Source organism: Chelonia mydas, chromosome 6 (genome assembly GCF_015237465.2).
Source record: "Chelonia mydas isolate rCheMyd1 chromosome 6, rCheMyd1.pri.v2, whole genome shotgun sequence".
NCBI lineage: Eukaryota > Metazoa > Chordata > Testudines > Cheloniidae > Chelonia > Chelonia mydas.
In genome coordinates this window covers 6,529,511-6,551,354 of record NC_051246.2, presented here as the reverse complement: position 1 = coordinate 6,551,354, position 21,844 = coordinate 6,529,511, and the positions used below count along the sequence as shown (strand labels likewise).

The 21,844-nt window shown below is 40.7% G+C and overlaps 2 protein-coding genes across 3 annotated transcripts in view; one reads left to right on the top strand and one right to left on the bottom strand.

Annotated features, from left to right (window-relative positions):
• Positions 1-5,038, top strand: part of LOC119566513 (maestro heat-like repeat-containing protein family member 7) — a 626,780-nt gene extending 621,742 nt beyond the window's left edge. For both annotated transcript variants that reach the window (XM_043549298.1, XM_043549297.1), the window contains one exon: positions 195-5,038. The gene's annotated coding sequence lies outside the window, so the exon portion shown is untranslated. The remainder of the gene's footprint in view (positions 1-194) is intronic.
• Positions 5,039-14,338: 9,300 nt separating this feature from the next.
• On the bottom strand, positions 14,339-20,501 carry LOC119566330 (olfactory receptor 1019-like). The gene is made up of 3 exons (XM_037898960.2): positions 20,410-20,501; positions 18,420-18,630; positions 14,339-15,351 (listed from the first exon to the last, which is right to left on the bottom strand). The coding sequence occupies exon 3, from the start codon at positions 15,325-15,327 to the stop codon at positions 14,389-14,391; it is 939 nt and encodes a 312-aa protein (XP_037754888.1). The 5' UTR covers positions 15,328-15,351; positions 18,420-18,630; positions 20,410-20,501; the 3' UTR covers positions 14,339-14,388.
• Positions 20,502-21,844: the final 1,343 nt, after the last annotated feature.

The following is a 21,844-nucleotide window of genomic DNA, read 5'->3' as shown; positions in this document are numbered from 1 at the left end:
TGCAGAGACCCCTCTACATTCCCCCTGTCAGAGACTGCAGCCACGGGTGACCTGTGAATGAGCAGACATCTCCCCTGTGGAAATCCAAGGGGCTGCGCATTTGGGATTTCACAGGGAAGGCGTCTGGCCGGCATTGACAGAGTGACCCTGTGAAGAGATTTTCCATCTCTAACAAAAGGTTTCTGTTCCCCCAGATCTCAGCCGCTCAGCAGAATGCAGGAGAGCCGAGTGCTGATGGGCTAGAGGGGTCACAGGAGTCACCGTGCAGCAGCTGTGGTGCCTGCAGTCAGCATGGGTCAAACCCTGTGCTCCAGGCTGTTTCTCTGGATTGCGAAGGGGAGTTTGGCTTGGGGAATCGGTTGCTGGTGCCTGTGTCCACAACTGGGATGTTTTCAGGAGGCTACTCAATGGTCCATGAAGCGCCATCCAAGCAAGTGGAGAATGGACATTAAAGAGCGAGGCTGGGACCTCCGCGGAGCTGCTGCAGTCGAGCATCCACAGCCAGAAGAGAGACAATGGGAAAGGTACTGAGATGGCTGGCCACAGCAGCAGCCGCCATCTCACAAACCTCTGCTCATGCTCTGCACAACAGAGGCAGGACAAAGAGCCACACAGTGAGAGCCTGGGTTGCAATGAGCAATACACAGTTTTTCAGTAGATTATGCTGCCCTGACAGTCTATTTCCTGTAATGTGCACATCCAGCCTCCCAGGCTGCCCTCAGTGAGAGTTAGGTGCTCTGTGCCCACAGGACAGGGCTGGCCTTACTAGGAGGTGAACTGAGGTGGCCGCCTCAGGTGCCAGACTGTGGGGGGCGCCACTAGGACCCAGAGTGTAGAAAACTGTGTCTGCTGCTGGTGCATGTGGATTCTCTCTGCTCGAGATGCACAGAGAGGGCGGAGTGCTGTGCTGGAGGAAGGAGGGCACAAGAGACATAACAGGCAGGCAGGAGAAAAGGTGAGAGAGAATCACAGAAAGCAGCAGGAGCTGCAGGGAGAGAGAGGAGGAGGAGCCTCTTATGTACCTCTCTAGCATCCCCAGGAGCCTGGACTGATTAACCCCAGCTTCTCAGGGAGCTTCCTGTTTCCTGCTGCTTCCCTGAACCCACTTGAGGAGAACAGGAAGTCAGCTGAAGTAGTAGGAGCCAGTTAGGCCCTTAAGACGCTGATATCTTCCCTCACTCAGGCCCTGCTACCAGCCTGCTTATTTGTCCCCTTCAATTGAGTGTTGGGAGCCACTATAGCTGGCACAGAACAGCAGTCGTGAGTGAAAGAAGAAAACGTCCCTCTGAGGCAGCATTCAGAAAAAGAGAAAAGCTTCCTTTGCTTTCTCTATCTAAGCAGGAAGGAGCTCTCCTGAGATACGTAGACACAAATGTTCAGGGTGAGCCTTCCGGACCCAGTGAGGATGTGAGTGGTGAGGAGATGCCTGATCGTCCAGTTAGTCAGAGTGCAGGTGACCTGGCAGCTACTGCAGCATCCATATCTGCATCTCCAATGGATGTAACCCTGCACGTTCCTGAAGAAAAGTGTAGATCAGAGAAGAGTGTGGTGGAGGCGTAAGAAGCTGCTGCTGCTGATTTGAGTTCCTTAAGTCTACATGATCCAAGACTGTGGACTCACTTGAGCAGTAGCTTGAGGGATTTCCTTGTACTGCATGGGCCACAGCAAGTGAAAAACTTCATGTTCCCCAAAGACAATGAAAATAGTAGTTCCCATCCAACACATTACTGGCATGAAATCCCCAATGGTGAGAAAGTGGAGAGGCCACGGCTTATGTATTCAAAAATCGAGAATACTGCATTCTAATGTTCCAGCCACATTGGGTTCTACAGAAACAAAGGACTGGAAAAATCTGGCTAGAAATCTGGCATGCCATGAGAAGGCAGCAAATCACCAGAGAGCATTCCACAGGTGGAAAGAGCTTGAGATGAGACTAAGGTTAAGGGCCACCATAGATGATCAGCATCAAGAGAAGATTGCATCAGAGTCTCTTTCCTGGCAAAATGTTCGCAAAAGGCTCCTTGCCATTGTGAGAATGCTTGCTACCCAAAACCTAGCACTGCGTGGCATTTCAGATCAGCTGTATGTGCCAAACAATGGAAACTTCCTTAAAATTGTGGAGCTGATGGCTGAGTATGGTGCTGTACTCCAGGAGCTTCTAAGAAGTGTCATCACCAAAGAAATGTACACACACTACTGCCTTGGAAAACCATTCCAAATGAGATCATTCAGTTACTGGCAACAAAAGTCAAAGGATGATTGTGGAAGATCTTAAGTCAGCAAGGTATTACCCTGTTATTCTGGACTGCACACCTGACATCAGCCATATGGAACACATGCCTTTAATGGTGAGTATTGTGTGCAGGCCACAGAATCTCACCCACCCACTCCTGCAATAAACCTCTCACCTGCGTCTGAGCTATTGAAGTCCTCAAATAGTGGTTTAAAGACTTCAAGGTGCAGAGAATCCTCCAGCAAGTGACCCTTGCCCTATGCTGCAGAGGAAGGCAAAAAAACCCCAGGGCCTCTGCCAATCTGCCCAGGGGGAAAATTCCTTCCTGACCCCAAATATGGCAATCAGCTGAACCCTGAGCATGTGGGCAAGATTCACCAGCCAGATACTACACAGAATTCTTTTCTGGGTAACTCCCATCCCATCCCATCCAACATCCCATCCCAGGCCACTGGGCCCCATCTACCAAAAATAGTCAAAGATCAGTTATTTGCCAAAATCATGTTAACCCATCATACCATCTCCTCCATAAATTTATCAAGCTTAATCTTGAAACCAGCTAGGTCTTTTGCCCCCACTGCTTCCCTTGGAAGGCTGTTCCAGAACTTCACTCCTCTGATGGTTAGAAACCTTCGTCTAATTTCAAGTCTAAACTTCCTGTGGAAGTAACAAAAAGGGATTTAAGTGCAGCCATCTTAGTTCTGTTGAAAAGAAAGCAAAAGTCAGGCTAACCCTAATGCAAAACTTATAAAGGCAAAACTGGTAAGCGTATAAAAATTGCAAAGCAAGGCTGGTTTTAACCTTGCCTTACATTAACAATAAAATGTAATTGTTTAAGATTTTTTGCTACAAATAAAATATAAAAATTATAAACAAAACAAAGCTTTATTATTACATAAATAATAAAAAGCTATAAATACTTGCTTTACATTTTTTATACTTTAAAAATTTGCATAAGGACACTCTGTCCAAACAGCCGTCTTCCTTCTTGCAATTGCCTAAAAATAAAACTGACTCTAACTTGCTGCATCCAGGCTAAAAGTAAGAACTTGTTTTCTTCCACAATTTGGTGCCGTGATTCGGATAGCAACGCCCGGCTAAAACAGCAGCAACTACGACAAACCGTTCCCCTTCAAAGCCCAAAGCGCCAAACAAAGGGTAAAAAAAAAAACTTTAAAAATCGATACTGGGGTTTCAAAAAAAAACAAAAAAAAACAACTAACCATGGGGCCGTCTGTCCCTTTGGGCTCATGCCATGCAAATTTATTCATTATGCAACAAGGCCAAATGCAAAGTGGTGCTGAAAAATTTGTTTCCATCCCCCAATAAGGTTAGTTATAAGCAGTGCTGAAAAACTTTTTTCCGCACCCCCAATATAAGGTTAAGGTCCAACCTAATCAATGCTAAAATTTTTTGCTGCCTCAATAAGGGTGTATTAAGTCCAAACATAAAAAAATAAGGTTATCGTTTAAAAAATAGCATCTAAATATAAAATAAATAAATAAATATAAGTAAATAATAAATGTGTAAAAAGTAAATGCTGCTATCCAGGTCTGGGACTTAAGCTAACTTCAGGCACACCAGGGCCCTCACTCTCTAAGTAAAAAAGTTCTAAACATAAGGGGGGAGGGGTCAGCCAAACCTCGTGACCCAGCAAATAGTGCAAAAAAGTAAAAGCCTTTCCTACTTCTAAGCTGCTACTCTGCAAACCCTTTCCCTAAAGTGTGTAAAAATCTTTTTAGCTTTTAAGCAGCTAACACAGCAAACAAAATAAACTGGGGAAGCTATTTTATAAGCCGCTAAGCGAACAAAATACTCCCTTGTGTAATTAAAATTTTTACATAATAATCCCTCTAAACAATTCCCACTAAAAGGTACCTTCAATTTAAATAAAATCATACACCTCAAAAAAAAAAAAAGCTACAAAAACCTCCATAAGTCTCAAGTCCAAAAGCTAAAAAACTCCCCCCCAAATTAAAAACTCAAGTACAAAATTTAAAAACTAAATGTAATGCAACCAAATGCCTCCCTACCCAAACTATATTGTTCACCCTCTCAGCTCTTTCATATCCGCAATTAGTTAAAGCTAAATGCAAAAAAAAAAAAAAAAAAAACAGCGGGGGGCGGGGGAAGGGTTAATTTAAAAAGTCAGTTTGGCCTAAAAATAAAAAAAGCTGCCCTGCATTCAAAAATAAAAAAACAGAGACCAAGCCAAGCAGAAAAAACTGCTTTCAGCCCCAGCTGGCTGTAAAAAAATTATAAACACACATAAAACAAAAAGCAAGTAAGTTGCAAAACTAAAATTACATTTGCAAAGATTGGCTGCCTGGTAAAACCCAACAGTCTGCCTTTGCAACCCTAAAGCCAGTATGGTTTGAAAACGCTAAAAAGGCCACAAACAGCTGGCCTAAAATAAAATACCAAGCAAAGATCTCTAAAAGGAACGCCCCAAAAAACCCAGGGCATAAAAATCCCTCCCAAAAAGGAAAAGCAAGTTAAAAAATTTTGCAGCGTACCTCTAAACAATCTATACACAAAACAACCTACCATCCACCTCTCTCTCTCTCTCCTACCCCTGGGGCTGGCCAGCCCCGGCAGCGTGTGTACACATATAAAAGTGGGTCAGGGTTTAAGTATTACCGTTTTTTCTTCCTTTAAGTAACGTAAAAGCAGTTCCCGCACTCACCACTGTGTTATTTTATTATTAAAGATTTAAAGTTCAGTCACAAGGTGTGTGCTCTTCATCTCCACCCCTGCGATCCTGTGGTCTTAGCCTAATTAACTAAGGCACAGGCAAATTGGTAACCAAAAATCTGAGACAGTTTAAGAAAAAATTGCAAAGGGAAAAAGCCCTGAACAGTGCACACCATCTGTCTGTTTTATCCTTGTTTGCTTTGTTTGGCTCTGTTGGTATTATAGGTTAAAAATTGCATAATTAAAAATAAGCCCCACTCTCCGTTGTAGTATGCCTAAAAACCAAAAAACGGTTTAGCATTCCTCTCTCCACCCCAGGCTGCAAACAAAGGGTGCAGGGGGGTCTACCCCAAGTCATAGCAAAACTAAGCAATAAAAAAAAATTAAAAAAATATGTGTACCCAACAGTTAAAAAAAATGAAGCAACTAAAAGCATAAATCACTATCCAAGCAGCAACTCAAACCTCCTCCCAAAACAAGTTGCAAGCCTTAAAACAAAACTTCCAAGCAAAAAAAGCGGAATGCACCCGCCTGAAAGCCCTGGCTGAGCAAGTACCAGCCCTTCAGGAACATGTGAAAATTTAACCATGTGTGCTCAGCATATGCCGCAATGGCCGTGTGTTTGCCGTAAAAAACATGAAACAGTGACAACGCCAATTGGCAGTGCATTCTGCCCAGGTGGCCAGCCTCACACGCCACCACCCGGGTAGCCCTTGGAAATAAAAATGTTTTCAAAAAAATAACCCAAAGGGGTGGGGGCTAGTTAAAAAGCCCACCCTCCTTGTTAAAGTGGTAGTAAAACAAGGCTTGTGCCCATAAAAAGGAATGGTTCAGCAAAAAAAGCAAAATTGGGCCCAAGCAAGCAACACAATTTTTTTTTTTAAAGTTAAAAACTTTAACAGCATAGCTAATTACAAGCATCAAAAATTTAAATGCCTAAAACAATTAATTAACTTAGATTTTACTATTTTAAGTGTCATTTTAAAAAATAAGTAATTTAAAAAAACTAAAGTTAACTCTATAATTGCTAAAAAAATTAAGCAGTTAAATTTTACAAAATGCTGAAAAAAAAAAAAAATTCTTGGTTTCTTTGCAGCCAGTCTTAAAAAAAAAAGGGGCCCTTTTCCAAAAAAGGTCTGCAAATAAATCCAGGCAAAAAAACGATTTAATTAAAATCATTTGGCCATAAACATTTTAGTCAAATGAGCTAAAAATACATAAGGGGTTTTATTAAAACCTAACTGCCCCAAGAAAAAAGTGGGGGCTTAAAATGGGTCCAAGCAGCCGTAAAATCTGCAGAACGCTGCCAGGCATTAATAAAATGTGTTAGGTCTCTGTATTCACAGGGAAAAAAAGTCCTGCTCCAAGAAACCTCAACCAACCTGCTATTGGTTAAAAAAACAGGTAACTGGGTCTGCGTACAGGTCCATCAACAAAAAACTGCTCTGGCCCCACGCTAAAAAGGCCCTTAGCAAGTCCTGCTAACTACCAACACTGCTGTAAAGTGCCAAGAGCTCACTGCCTGAACCCATGCTTCTCCCTGCAAAAAAGCCCCTCGGCCTCAAAATAACTCCACTTCAACTACTAATCAGCCTGTCCCTCCTTCTGGTATTTCTTTTCCTCCTTCTGGTCAGCAAAACAAACAAACAAAGAAACAAAAAAACTAACAAGGTGAAGTTCCAGTAACCTCTCCCTTGTCCACTAATGAAATTACCATACAGCCAGAATGTGCTAAAAAAACCCAAACTACTGCAGGGTAACGTGCTGGTAACTTCTCCCCTGCATGGTACTAAACCACAACTGCTTCAAACAAAATAAACCCGCTCTCTCTGCTAAAACTGCCAAAGTCCAAAAATTCCTAACTACAAAAAACATTAAAAACTAACTCTGGTAAAAAAGAAATTATACACTGGCCAAAACAATTATACACGGGCCAAAAAACCTTGTAAAACCCATACTTAAAAATGTGGTATTAATTAAATTTGGGGGTTTATTCCACAGGCAGTGCCCTGTGTTTTTAAATAAGTATCTTCAGCATGTATTGTCCTTTCTGATTGGCTGTTAAATAACAAATACCAAAAACGCCTTGTTGCCACTCCCCCCACCATTTTCTCCACTATACTATCACCCCTGTAACACATCCAAATACAGACAATACCATGTAGTCTAATAACACCCAATAGCCAAGGCCTTCCCACTTTAGTAATTTATTTAAATATTGTTTAAAAAATATTTTTAACGTTCAAAATATCCCATATAAGCAAACAATTAAATAAAACAAACCGGTCAGTAAAAGTAAAGGTATATCACATGACTACAAATAAGCCTAAAAAATTTAAAATGTAAATTAGTGGGTTTTATAATGGGGTTAATATAATGGCCATTCCAGGGGTCTGTAGTATATATATAAAAAAATGGGTCCTTACTGTTTTTGGTGACCCAATTAGTAAATAATCAAATTCATATTTAAAAAAGGGTGTGTTCTGCCACCAAAAATGTACCTGTACTAAAATAGTCCCAGTAATTAATAACCTAATCTCTACTGTATTGCAATATACCCCTTCCTATGCTATTCATGTCAATGCTTCTTAAAGGTACATAAAATTTTTTAAACAAATGTGGTATAATATTTATTAAAAAAATGTTTTAAAATATTAAAAAGAAAAGGAGTACTTGTGGCACCTTAGAGACTAACCAGTTTATTTGAGCATGAGCTTTCGTGAGCTACAGCTCACTTCATCGGATGCATAGCATATCGTGGAAACTGCAGAAGACATTATATACACACAGAGACCATGAAACAAAACTTCCTCCCACCTCACTCCCCCGCTGGCAACAGCTTATCTAAAGTGATCCTCAAGTAGAGCCATTTCCAGCACAAATCCAGGTTTTCTCACCCTTCCCCCCCCCCCACACACATACAAACTCACTCTCCTGCTGGCAACAGCCCATCCCCCTTTGAAACCCCTCTTTATAATGCGCATGATAATCAAGGTGGGTCACCTCCAGCACTAATCCAGGTTTTCTCACCCCCCCCCACACCCCCCCCCCTTTTTCCAAAAACCACACACACAAACTCATTCTCCTGCTGGCAACAGCTCATCTTACAATGTGCACAGCAATAATCCAAGTTTAACCAGAACGTCTTGGGCGGGGGGGGTTTGCAGGAAAAAAACAAAGGGAGACAGGCTACCTTGCATAATGACTTAGCCACTCCCAGTCTCTATTCAAGCCAACAGAACACAACAGAACCACTAGCCCAGGAACCTATCCTTGCAACAAAGCCCGTTGCCAACTGTGCCCACATAAACCACCAATGTGATATATGCCATCATGTGCCAGCAATGCCCCTCTGCCATGTACATTGGTCAAACTGGACAGTCTCTACGTAAAAGAATAAATGGACACAAATCAGATGTCAAGAATTATAACATTCATAAACCAGTCGGAGAACACTTCAATCTCTCTGGTCACGCAATCACAGACATGAGGGTCGCTATCTTAAAGCAAAAAAACTTCAAATCCAGACTCCAGCGAGAAACTGCTGAATTGGAATTCATTTGCAAATTGGATACTATTAATTTGGGCTTGAATAGAGACTGGGAGTGGCTAAGTCATTATGCAAGGTAGCCTGTCTCCCCTTGTTTTTTTCCTGCAACCCCCCCCCCCCAAGACGTTCTGGTTAAACTTGGATTATTGCTGTGCACATTGTAAGATGAGCTGTTGCCAGCAGGAGAATGAGTTTGTGTGTGTGGTTTTTGGAAAAAGGGGGGGGGGGTGTGGGGGGGGGTGAGAAAACCTGGATTAGTGCTGGAGGTGACCCACCTTGATTATCATGCGCATTATAAAGAGGGGTTTCAAAGGGGGATGGGCTGTTGCCAGCAGGAGAGTGAGTTTGTATGTGTGTGTGGGGGGGGGAAGGGTGAGAAAACCTGGATTTGTGCTGGAAATGGCTCTACTTGAGGATCACTTTAGATAAGCTGTTGCCAGCGGGGGAGTGAGGTGGGAGGAAGTTTTGTTTCATGGTCTCTGTGTGTATATAATGTCTTCTGCAGTTTCCACGATATGCTATGCATCCGATGAAGTGAGCTGTAGCTCACGAAAACTCATGCTCAAATAAACTGGTTAGTCTCTAAGGTGCCACAAGTACTCCTTTTCGTTTTACGAATACAGACTAACACGGCTGTTACTCTGAAACCTGTTAAAATATTAATTAACAGTAATTAATGTTACATTAAAAATTGTAAAATTTGTTTGGCCCTATCTCGTTTCAGGTCAATTTTATATCTCCAAACTGCTCCACGGGGGCTGCTGTTCGGTTGGCACAACAAAGGCCATGGGTCTCCTCTAGAAAAATGAACTCTGGTAAAACACCTATAAAATGGTGCCAGGAGTGCAGCAGCAATTTAAAACATTTCAAGGCCAACAGCATAATAAAAAATTAAAACAGCTAAAAAAGGGCCACTGGCTTACTGCTAAAGCACAGTTAACCCCGATACAGGCTAAAGTTAGTAAATTACATGTTATCTCCATCCTTAGTTCAATGACCCAAAAGCGGTTAACAAAAATGGTATTAAATATCACTAAGGCAAAAAAAAGAATGCAGTAAAATCTGGCATGTTCAAACATTCAAAATTTCCCAAATAACCAGCTAATGGCCATTCAAAGTAATCTTAAGCATCAGGCTTGGTCCCCTGCCCTTACTAGTGCTTCAAAAGTGCCATCTAATCTGTGGCCGTAAAAACATACTTAAACATTTTCAGGGTAAAGTTGCAGGCACTCGCAGTGCTCCGTCCAAGCATACAGGCCGGTTAAAGGGGTGTGGGCTCCCACATACCAAATCCTGCCGGGTACGTAAAAAAAACACATATAACATGAAACAAATATTCACCGTAATATTTAAAAAATTAACCCACATTGTATGCCTAGCCAATTTTGTCAGTGCTCCTAAAACACCTGATGTTTACATAAAAATAAAAAAATTAACACACACTTTGGCCTTTAAAGCCCTCACAGCTTCAGTGCGTACAAAAGCTAAAGCCAAAAAAAGTTGTCACTGTTTATAACCATGGTTGTTAAAAAGATAAAAAACAGAAAACGACCCGAACAAAACACCTAATTTCCCAGTTAGTAACAGCTGTGTAAATGTTGAGGCCACCACTTTGTAAAATATACATTTTAATCTCATCACTGCTGCGAACAATTCCATTATTGGCCTGCAAATAAAATCCTACAATTAAATCTTAGGTTTTCAATACCTTGTAATTAAACTACCTTCATACCAAACCAATTCCAAAACCTACACTCACTCCTACCACAGGTTCAAAAAATCTCTAAATTACAAGGTGAAATTTATGTACTTCAAATTATATTATATTTATGTACTTCATTTATGTACATATATATTTATATACTTCAAAGTATATTATATTATACATTAAATTAGAAAACATGCATTCCACACAGTTGATAAAGGGTCTATTTTATACTAATCATAATGTAATGTGTTATGTAACTAATGCTATAAATCAACCCCAGCAGATTGTTACAATAAAAACAGTAATGTTTATATTGTTTTTGTGTAGTTTAAAATATGTTATTGTTGTTATAAAAAATGTAATAACAAAAATACCTTTCATATTCAAACAGTATGCTTTGTTGTTATATCCAGTCTCAGTGGATAAGGCTAACCATTTAATCTAAAATTAAAAATACAAAATCTAATAAAAATAAAAAAATTTAAATGGTAGTTGTGCTAAAAAAATGCACAAAGGGGGGAGTGTAAAAACAAAATAAAAAAAAACTAAATGTCGGCCTCTCAGTTGTGTTAAAAACAAAGCAACAGTCAGGCTAACACAGAACCATAGTAACGCAAAATTTGTAAAGGCAGACCTGGTAAAGCGTATAAAAAACTGCAAGCAAAGCTGTTTAACCTTGCCTTAAAATAAAAATAAAATGGAATTGTTAGGAAAAAAAGGTTAAAAACAAATAAAATATCAAAAAAGTATAAACAAAGACACCATCTTATATAATCAAAGGATATAAATACTGCTTTATATGGTTTATTTTTTAGGCAATTGCAAGGGAAGAAATACAATGGACAGAGATACCTTGGCCTTAGTAGTTTTTTAAAGTATAAACGGTTTCTGGCTTGCTGCATTCAAACTAAAAAAAAATAATAATAATATTTTTTTTTCCACAGTACGAAACCACAATTGCTCCAAAACCCACCACCAAAACCTACTGGCTCCGCTAAAACTGCCAAAGTCCAAAAACTCCTAACAACAAAAACATTAAAAACTGGCCCTGGTAAACAAGGCGTAGCATTATACACTGGCAAAAAAACCCTTGTAAAATCCATGCTTAAAAGTGTGGTATTAATTGGGTTTGGGGGCTTATTCCACAGGTGGCGCCCTGTGTTTTTCAATAAGTACCTTCAGCATGTATTGCCCTCCCTAATTCGCTTTCAGACAACAAATACCAAAGGTGCCTTATTGCCACTGCCCCCGCCATTCCCTCCACGATACTTCTACCCCCGTAACACAAATCCAAATCCAAATCCAAAAACCGTATATTCTAGTAGAACCCAAGGGCCAAGGCCTTCACATTTATTTCAATATTGGTTAAAAAATTTTTAAGGTTCAAAATATCCCATATTGAAAAACAATTAAATAAAAAACTAGTCAATACAAATAAAAGTATACAATATCACTACAAATAAGCCTCAAATCTGAAATTAAAATTAGTGAGTTTTGTAGCGGGGCTAATATAATAGCCATTGCAGGGGTCTATAATAGGTCAAAAAAGGTCCTTATTGTTTTAGGTGACCCAATTAGTAAATAATCAAATTCATATTTAAAAAAGGGTGTGTTCTGCCACCAAAAATTTACCTGTACTAAAATAGTCCCAGTAATTAACCTAATCTGTACCGTATTGCAATATACCCCTTCCTATGCTATTCATGTCAATGCTTCTTAAAAGTCTATAAAACTATTTAAACAACAAATGTGGTATGGTACTTTATTAAAAGAAATGTGCTAAAATACCAGGTAATAGTAATTAATGCTATATTAGAAACTATAAAATTGACTCTGCCCCTGTTTAGCTTTCAGGTCACTTATATCTATCCAAACTGCTCCAAAGAAGCTGCCTTTCGGTTAGCAGAGCAAAGCGCGTGTGTCTCCTCTTAAAAAAAAAAATTGTTCAAACACCTGTCAAGTGGGGCCAATAGTGCAGCAGCAATTTAAAACAACATAATAAAAAAATCAGGGCAACTAAAAGAGGCCACTAGTCTTATTACTAAAGCACAGTTAACCCAAGCGCAAGCTGAAATGGGTAAATTACATGTTATCTCTGCCCTTACTTTAATAACCCAAAAGTTGTGAATAAACATGGTATTAAATATCACTAAGGCAAAAAAAAATTGCAGTAAAACCTGGCATGTTCAAACATTCAAAAAGTCCTAAATAACCAGCTAATGGCCATTCAAAGTAACCTTAAGCACCAGGTCTGGCCCACTGCCCTTACTAATGCCTCAAAAGTGCCACCCAGCTTGTGGCTGTAAAAACCAAACTTAAACATTTTCAGGGTAAAGTTGCAGGCACTCGCAGCGCTCCTTCCAAGCATACGGGCCGGTTAAAGGGGTGTGGGCTCCCACATACCAAATCCTGCAGGTCCGTAGAAAAAACGCATATAAAATTAAACAATTCACGGTAATATTTAAAAAAAAAATAATTCCCCTGGTATGCCTAGCCAATTTATTGTCAATGCTCCTAAAATACCTAATGTTTATATAAAAATAAAAAGCCAACAAACATTTTTGGCCTTTAATGCCCCCACAGCCTCAGTGTGTACAAAAGCTAAAGCCAAAAAAAATTGTCACGGTTTATAACAGCGTTTGTTAAAAAAGTAGAAAACAAAAAGCGACCCTAACAAAACACCTGCTCTTCCAAGAGAAATTACTGCTGTGTAAATGTTAAGGTCACCATTTTGCAAAACATACATTTTAATTTCACCACTGCTGCAAAAAATCATTATCTATTGGCCTGCAAATAAAGTCCTACAATTAAATCTTGGGCTTCAAATACCCTTTAATTAAGCCACCTTCATACCCGACCAATTCCAAACCCTACACTCACTCCTACCACAGGTTCAAAAAAATCTGTAAATTACAAGGCCAAATCTATGTGCTTCAAAATATATATCAAATTAAAACACATGCCTTTCATACCATCTATAAAGCATTTATTTTATGGACTAATTATAATGTATGGTGCTTTATAACTAAGGCTACAAAATAACCCCAGCATACCATTACAATAAACACATTGTTTTTGTTTAATTTAAAAATATGTTATTGTGGTTATAAAAAACAAGAACAACAAAACTACCTTTCATGTTCATACTAATTACGCATTATCGTTACATCCAACCAAAAGTTATGGGGCTAAACCTGATCCTTTTAATCTAAAATCAAAAATACAAGGTCTAAAAAATAAAAGTTTAAAAATGATGGTTGTGCTAAAAGCACTAAAGGGGGGAGTGTGAAAAAAGGGATTTAAGGGCAGCCATCTTAGTTCTGTTAAAAAAAAAAAGCAAAAGTCAGGCTAACTCTAACCCCTAAGAACGCAAAACTTATCAAGGCAAAACTGGTGCAAGCGAACAAAAATTGCAAAGCAAAGCTGTTTTTAACCTTGCCTTAAAATAATAAAATCTAATTGTAGTAAAAAATGTTTAAAAGAAATAAAATATTTAAAAAAATGTATAAACAAAGCAGAGCTTTATGTAATAAAAAGGTATAAATACTTGCCTTACATTGTTTATACTTTAAAAATTAGCATAAAAATGGACACTCTGTCCAAACGGCTGTCTTCCTTCTTGCAATTGCCTAAAAATAAAACTGTCTCTAACTTGTTGCGTCCAAACTAAAAGTAAGAACTTGTTTTCTTCTACAATATCCATTTGTTCTTTTGTCCACATTGGTACTGAGCTTAAATAATTCCTCTCCCTCCATGGTATTTATCATTTACCTAGATTTCAGTAAGGCGTTTGATATGGTGCCACATGGGGAATTATTAATTTAATTGGAAAAGATGGGGATCAATATGAAAATTGAAAGGAATAAGGAATTGGTTAAAGGGGAGACTCCAACGGGTCATACTGAAAGGCGAACTGTCAGGCTGGAGGGAGTTACCAGTGGAGTTCCTCAGGGATCGGTTTTGGGACCAACAGCAATTGTCCTTTAAGCCAAATGCCAGAGCATCTTGCCAATTCTACGTAGTGTCACAGACCCTCATTCGTGGATCTTGAAAACAGCAATTTCTAACATTATATTTCCTGTACGCAGTCCAATACAACGTAACGTCACATGGAGTAGCTGAGTCAGAGAACTAAGGATAATGATACAGAGAATTCATTCTGCCATCTGCTGTTTATTGGTTAAAATATAATAATGATTATAATTACGAAGAAAAAATCTTCCTATATAACACCCTTTTAAAGGCATCATTTACCTCCTTGTTTCTCAGGCTGTAGATCAGGGGGTTCAACATGGGGATCACAAGGGCATAAAACACAGAGGTAACCTTGTCTTGGTCCCTCAAATAGCTGGAACTGGGTCTTAAATATATACATATCAGCGTCCCATAAAACATAGTGACGACTGTCAGGTGGGAGGCGCAGGTGGAAAAGGTTTTGCGTCTCCCGTTGGCAGAATGGATCCTGAGAATGGCCACGAGGATGCACATGTAGGAGATTAGGACACCCAGGAAAGTAGTCGTGACAATTACAGTCGAGAAAGTGAAAAGTACAAGGTCAGTGACCTGGGTGTCGGAGCAAGACAGCTTCAGCATGGGGGGCACGTCACAGAAGAAATGGTTGACAACACTGGAGCTGCAGAAGGACAGACTGAATATAAATAGAGTTTGCACAATTGAATTCACAGAGCCACAGACATATGTGCCAGCCACCAACAGGACACAGTGTCTCTTGGACATAATGGTTCTGTAGAGCAGTGGATTACAGATAGCTTTGAAGCGGTCATACGCAATCACAGCCAGGAGGCAACATTCACTGGTCACAAAGAAACAGACAAAGAATAGTTGTGCTGCACACTCAATGAAAGGAATGGTTCTCGTCTCTGCTACAAAGGTCATGAGCAGCCTGGGAGCTATGGCTGTGGAATACCCAATATCTACAATGGACATCTGGCTTAGGAAAAAGTACATGGGGGTATGAAGTCGGGTTTCAACCATGATTAACGCTATCATCCCAAGATTCCCCATCAGGCTGACCACATACATCACTAGGAACAACATAAAGAGGGGGATCTGTAGATCTGGATGATCTGTGAATCCAACGAAAATGAACTCTGTCACCGTGGTGTGGTTTCTCTCTGCCATTTATTCCAGAAACTCTCTCCTCTGCTGGTGAAAAATAAAAATAAGGATTACAATTAATCATGGGCCAATAAAGTATTGAGTACAGATCCCTCATAATCCCTGTGATTGTTCCTGTGAAACAGTGTATAAACATAACACATCAAAGGACACTCCTAGGGAATGTTCTCTTTGTATTTCCCACATGCTTTCCATTAGAGATAGGATATGACCCAGTTACAGAAATATTGTATACTCTGTGTTAATATGCATGAAACCATCCAGTGGGTCAAATCTTCTATAAAATAAGAGATATATAGATTGGGAGTGTTTAGTTTAGAAGGGAGGCAAATAATCTATCAGTGTACGCAAATAATCAATGCTATAGAGTTTATTCATGGTCATTGATTTTCTCTTCCTAATCCAAATGACCTCAAAGGGCACAAGGGATGCTCAGTGCCCCTTTTATATAGGTGCCTAAATAGAAATTTAGGTGCCTCTATAAGGCAGCCCCAGCGGAAAAGTTTGGTATCACTGTCTATGTAGCCTTAAAGTGTCACTGTCCTATTGGAATCAGTGTATGTTTTACAGACATTCTTTGTCACCATGTGCATTATTTTTCCTCCCTGTTACAAATCCTCCCAGAGGTACTAACATTTGTAAGTGGTATGGACTGTAACTGATTCTATGGTTAATTTTGACTCAGATTCACAGAGCCTAGAAATGAGAAAATGCATCTCCTAGGGATAAATACTAAGTTAACCTGTGGAACTCCTTGCCAGAAGATGTTTTGAGGGCCAAGACTATAGCAGGGTTCAAAAAAGAACTAGATAAGCTCATGGAGGATAGGTCCATCAATGGCTATTAGCCAGGATGGGCAGGGATGGTGTCTCTAGCCTCTGTTTGCCAGAAGCTGGGAATGGGCGACAGGGGACGGATCACTTGATGATTCCCTGTTCTGTTCATTCCCCCTGGCACTGGCACCTGGCACTGGCCACTGTCAGAAGACAGGAGACTGGGCTAGATGGACCTTTGGTCTGACCCAGTCTGGCCGTTATGTTTCTATGGAATTTCACTGCCACATTCACAAAGAGATGCTCAAAAGATAATAATAATGACATTTCTTACCAGTCATGGTGTAGGTGTACACTCAGTAAATTCCACTGTGGTTTGTATTTGGTGGAGGAAGTTATGGGCTGGTTTGACTCCTCATTAACCAATTGACTTCAGCTGAGCTACTCTACCGTCACACTAGTGAGACTGAGATCAGAATCTGGCCAGTGACACGGTAACACAATGTGAGATCTGTGCTGATGGGCGCAAAGCATCTCATGCCCGTTTGTAATCTTTAGGATAGAAAGAAAATGAGTTGGAGATAATGTGGGAGTTTCCTAGTTACTGGAAAAAACAGAGGTCTCGGGATTCTGCATATTCCCTCTCTCTTTACACCTCTGCTAGACAAGTAAAAAAAAAATGAAAATTTTAGTCAATATAGGGAACATAGGAATTGCCATACCAGATCAGACAAATGATGCATCTTATTGAGTATTGACTATGCATTGGCAGTCTTTGCAGTGTGCTTCAGGGAAAGGGGCAAAGCCCTCACGGTAGGAAGTTATTCAATAACAGGCCTATAGGGGTATTTTCATCCTACATCCAGGAAATTAGTGGTTGCCTCATGCTCTGAAGCATGAAGGTTTACATCCCTTTCAAATGTCTGTATCATACCTAATGTAACTGTTCTTAATATTCATACTGTGAATCAACCCCTCCTCCCCCGGCATCCCAAAATAAAACATACCAAAAAAACCAACCCTGCTCAAAAAGTCTTTACGGTTGAAAACTTCAGCAACTGAAAATTAGGAAATGCCAGATTTGTGGTTGCCTATGCAACCTTAATTCTGCCCTCTTGGGTGTTTGCATTATGATAGTCTTTAATTGCATTATCACATGCTGTTTTTTCTTAAAACCACTGGACCCCTGCCTTATTCAGTGTATAGGGCAGACTAACTTTTGTGTGACTGAATAGACAACCTAAATGATGTTCTGTTAATATAGTTTTGCATATGTAATTTCCGAGGTTTTTAAAAAGACAAAACTCAATTCTGTCACACCTCCATTCTGCATCCTCTTGGTTTGCACCTGTAACCACCTGCACTGCATTACAGACTTCTACCACTTCTGTTACAGGCCTTTGCAAGAGCAAGCTGTTTTCCTATAGATGACCAGGGAGATGTGTAGGATCTGTGGACAGCCTGACACAGTATTCTGCCTCTCTTCCTCTGGGGAAACTGAGGGAGAGCCTGACCACGTAAAATCCCCACAGAAGGGAATGAACCACTGGGCCATATATGTAATGTAGAGGTGGCTCTCTCCTGCCCCAGTCAACTCTGGTTGAGAAGGTCCAGAATCAGTCACTATTCCAGGTGTAACATTGTCAATGTCTGCTGCTTTTTTTTTTTTGGTAACACGGGCCCATCTGTTTAGAACACAGGTGTTATACTAGCCGGAAGCTCAAATTTTGCTCACAACTGAAACAAAAAATGGTGACAGTGGTTGTCAAAAGCTAAAACTCAGCTAAACCTGAAGAGAATTTCATGGGGAAAACAAAAAAAAAACAAACCAAAAACAAAAATGCTCTTCTCAAGTCCGAGGGCTTTCTCCCAACTGAAGTTCAAAAACTTGCTGCAAACAATGGAGGTGTTTTAGCTTCTCAAAAACAAGAATCTGTTTGAATGGAAAGTGCTCGGTAACCCAATACAGAAAACACCACCAGCTCCTCCAGTAGTAAATGTCTGATTCTTTTTATGATTATTAAATATAGAGCTGAAAAAGGTGCTTGATTGTGTAACCTAAACTCACACTTCATAGCTCTCTGTCCTCCTCCAGAGACTGGACCACGCAGAGCTAACAAACAGAGGCATTTTAAATCAGGTAGTTCATTTTTTCAGATCCTGAGGTCCTGGGCTTCATCCCCAGTGCCAATGACAGAACCAAGAGCATTGTGTTACAAGTGATATTAAGTGGAGACAGAAATATTATGTTCCTCCCCAGAACAGGCACAGAACCAGGTGTGTGACAAAGTTTTCTGAGGACTCTGGGTCTGATCCTCTTACCTGCTGTTGTGTATCTGCCTTGACCTGCAGACTGTCAGAAGGAGATGTAGTATTGTAGACTGGAATCTTGAGTGGCCTTTAATTTATGCTGTACCCATTCGGTGTGTAAATAGAGAACTTCAGTTCTTAAAATTGTCACTGCAGCACCAGATCCTCTCGAGAATTGTTGAGTTAACACCACAATTCTTCATGCAAAAGACGACATTTGAGACTAAATAAATGAGACGGCAAAATAAGACATAAGAAAACAAGAGATTATATTTTATGTTTTTCCCTGTCTGCTATTTATCTTACACTATTTGATTCTTCTGCAAATAGATACCGTCAACATAAGCAATCCTGTAGCATCATGTACCTTTTCCCACTGTGTATTATTCTGAAGCAGAAAAGCCAAAAATAAATATCAGGTCAAAATATCTGAAAAGCTGATGACAGGGAATCTAATTTAAAGTCCAAGAGCAAAAGATCAAGAGAATATTTCTTCCTACTCTGTCAGAGCTGAGTGGATTAAGCCTACCTGTGGAGAAAGAGGTATGTTATCACTGATCCCAGTAGAATGGTGTGGGGCTGACACAAGGGGTTCTTATTTGGTTCGGTGGCAACTAGGGACAAAATCCCTGAAGCAGCATGAACCTCAGAATGTCAGAAAAACAACAAGGAGTCCGGTGGCACCTTAAAGACTAACAGATTTATTTGGGCATAAACTTTTGTGGGTAAAAAACCCCCATTTCTTCAGATGCATGAAGTGAAAATTATAGATACAGGCATTGTTACACTGACACATGAAGAGAAGGGAGTTACCTCACAAGTACCAATTCGATCAGGGTGGATATGGTCCACTCCCAATAATTGATGAGGAGGTGTCAATTCCAGGAGAGGCAAAGCTGCTTTTGTAGTGAGCCAGCCACTCCCAGTCCCTATTCAACTCTAGTGACACCATCAGAGGACCCTGCCACATCAGCCACACTATCAGGGGCTCATTCACCTGCACGTCTACCAATGTGATATATGCCATCATGTGCCAGCAATGCCCCTCTGCCATGTACGTTGGCCAGACCGGACACCTCCTCATCAATTATTGGGAGTGGACCACATCCACCCTGATCGAAATATTACCATTTTGAACAGAATTTTAACATTTTGAACAGAATGGAAATTCTGAAAAATGTCCATTTGCAAATGTCAAAATCTTTGGTTTTCAAATTTTTGATCAGCATTCAAACATGTGGACGTTCCAAAACTGAAATGCTTCCTGTCGGTGTATTGACCTGACTTAAAAGGCTGCTGCCTGCCTCAGATTGAAATGTATTTAGTTGGAAAGTTTCAGCCTGTTCTTCCATTTCTGAGACCAAAGCTAGGGGAAAAGACATTGTTGTACCCACATTAAAAAAAAAACACACACCCCACCACAGATGACTTTTCCTCTGAAAAGCTCTGGTGACCCCAAGCTTTGCAGCAGTGACGTGAAATTTGACAGGGCAGTGCCTTATGCCAATCTCATGAAAATCTGCCCAAATTTGACCTTTTAAAAAATTGCTGCTCACACAGGATCAATCGAGGTTTGCTAGAGCTTCCCGGTTTAATCTCCCCAAGAGTCCATCTGCCCTGGACAGGCAACATCCCAGGGATTCCAGGGACTGAGCAGGGGATTTTCCCAGCAATTCCAGTTCTGGGCTGCTGCAGGGTCTCAAATTGGGCACCCAAAATTAGTGGCATGTTTTGACCTTAATTTCTCTGTGCCTCACTTCCCTACTTCACAGGGGCATTTTGAAAATAAATTCAGACACTACAGTGATAAACACCATGGAAAAGCACATGAGCAAATTATGAATTCTGTCTCCAGAGCAAGGCTGGAAGAGTTTAAATAAGGCCTGGTGTAGAAGGGCTCTGCAGGGCCCTCTTAGCTCCTGCCAGGCTGACAATGTCCCTAGGAGACCCTGGGGTTCAATAATCACTGGTGTCATTCATTTATAGGTTCTGTTCCCACCACCTTTTCACCATACAGAGCTTTAGGTTCCCGTGTCGACCTAGGAGAGATGCACTATCTCTGCCTCCACTCCCTTACTCTCCCCCACTTTTGGCGGCTGTTCTCCCAGCCTTTTCTATAGCCCCAGGCTAATTGGGTGGGTAACTGTCTCCCATTCACCAACTCGGTGCAGGTTTTTCTAAGCCAGCTCCAATTTGCTTCCCTTAATGGGAGCTGGCGTGACAGAGGGCTGAGTCAGCAGCTCTTGCCCAGCTCTCCGTCACACCTGGGCCCACACATTGAAAGATGAGGCTAAAACAAAATACTGAACAGCTGCTCACAAAGTGGGCACTGTCCATTCTCTGCACTCAAGCTGGTGGGGAACTTTTTAATAAAATGGATTTTCCACCACAAATATGGATTTGCCAAATAGGAATCTTTTAATTGGAATGTCTCAGTTTTGATTCAACATTTCTCAGGTTCAGGATGGAATTTGTGATTAAACTCCAGAGACATAGAGAAAGCAACTCCAAAATAGCCAAATCCCAGCTATCAGGGCACTCACCTGGGATGTGGGAGACCCCTATTCAAGTCGCTTCTCTGCCTAATTAAGAGCTGGGAAATAGATCTATGTTTCCAATATCACAGGTGAGTGCCCTAATGTCTGCCCTGTTTTCTATTCTATGGTGCATCTCTGTCTCTCAATCTCTCCTGTTGGGTGAATAATAAAGGATTCATTGGGACACACAAAGAGAAAGTCTATCTTGATAGCCCAGTGATTGTAAGCCTGATCTGGGATGTGAGAGACCCAAGTCCAGGTGCCTGATTTGGAATGGGGAAGAAGGAGTTGTGATCAGCTTGGTGGGGGAGATAGTGAGTTTGGGGAGAGTTAGGTGTGGCGTGGGGAAGAGCATGCACAAGAAACTGTGGGTTTGCCTAGAGGGAAGAGAGCTATGGGGAATGGAACTGCAGGTAATGGACATGGACGATGACAAACTGATGCCCCTCCCTTTCTATAAGTGTTACGACATTCTCTCCAGCATCCTTTCTCCCCCAACCTTTTCTGTGGTGGCCAAGTCATCCTGACCCACCAGGCAATTGTTGGGTGGCATTTTGAGTGGTAGTATCCGGGGCTTATCTGGAGGGCCAAGTCACATTAGTGACTGTCAGCTAGTCTCCCTGGAACTGTTGAAAATCCACCAGTTCATCCCTTAACCTAGATGAGTACCCTAACCACTGGGCTACTGGTTATTCATGGGTCAAGCTTCTCTATCTCTCACTTTCTGTGAAGTTTTTGCAGAAGACCTGGTTTCATCCCAATGTAGAATGGGAAAATATTTTGAAATCTTGAATATGTTCAGGAGACAGGAAATTCTTTTCCCACCTATGTCTACTCTGTACCCACTTATAATATTACCACTTAAAATAATTATCCTTTAAAACAATTGTCACAGTTAGG

Bases quoted from the DNA above. Each gene is read 5' to 3' on its own strand.
- LOC119566330 (XM_037898960.2), bottom strand. From the start codon at position 15,327: ATGGCAGAGAGAAACCACACCACGGTGACAGAGTTCATTTTCGTTGGA.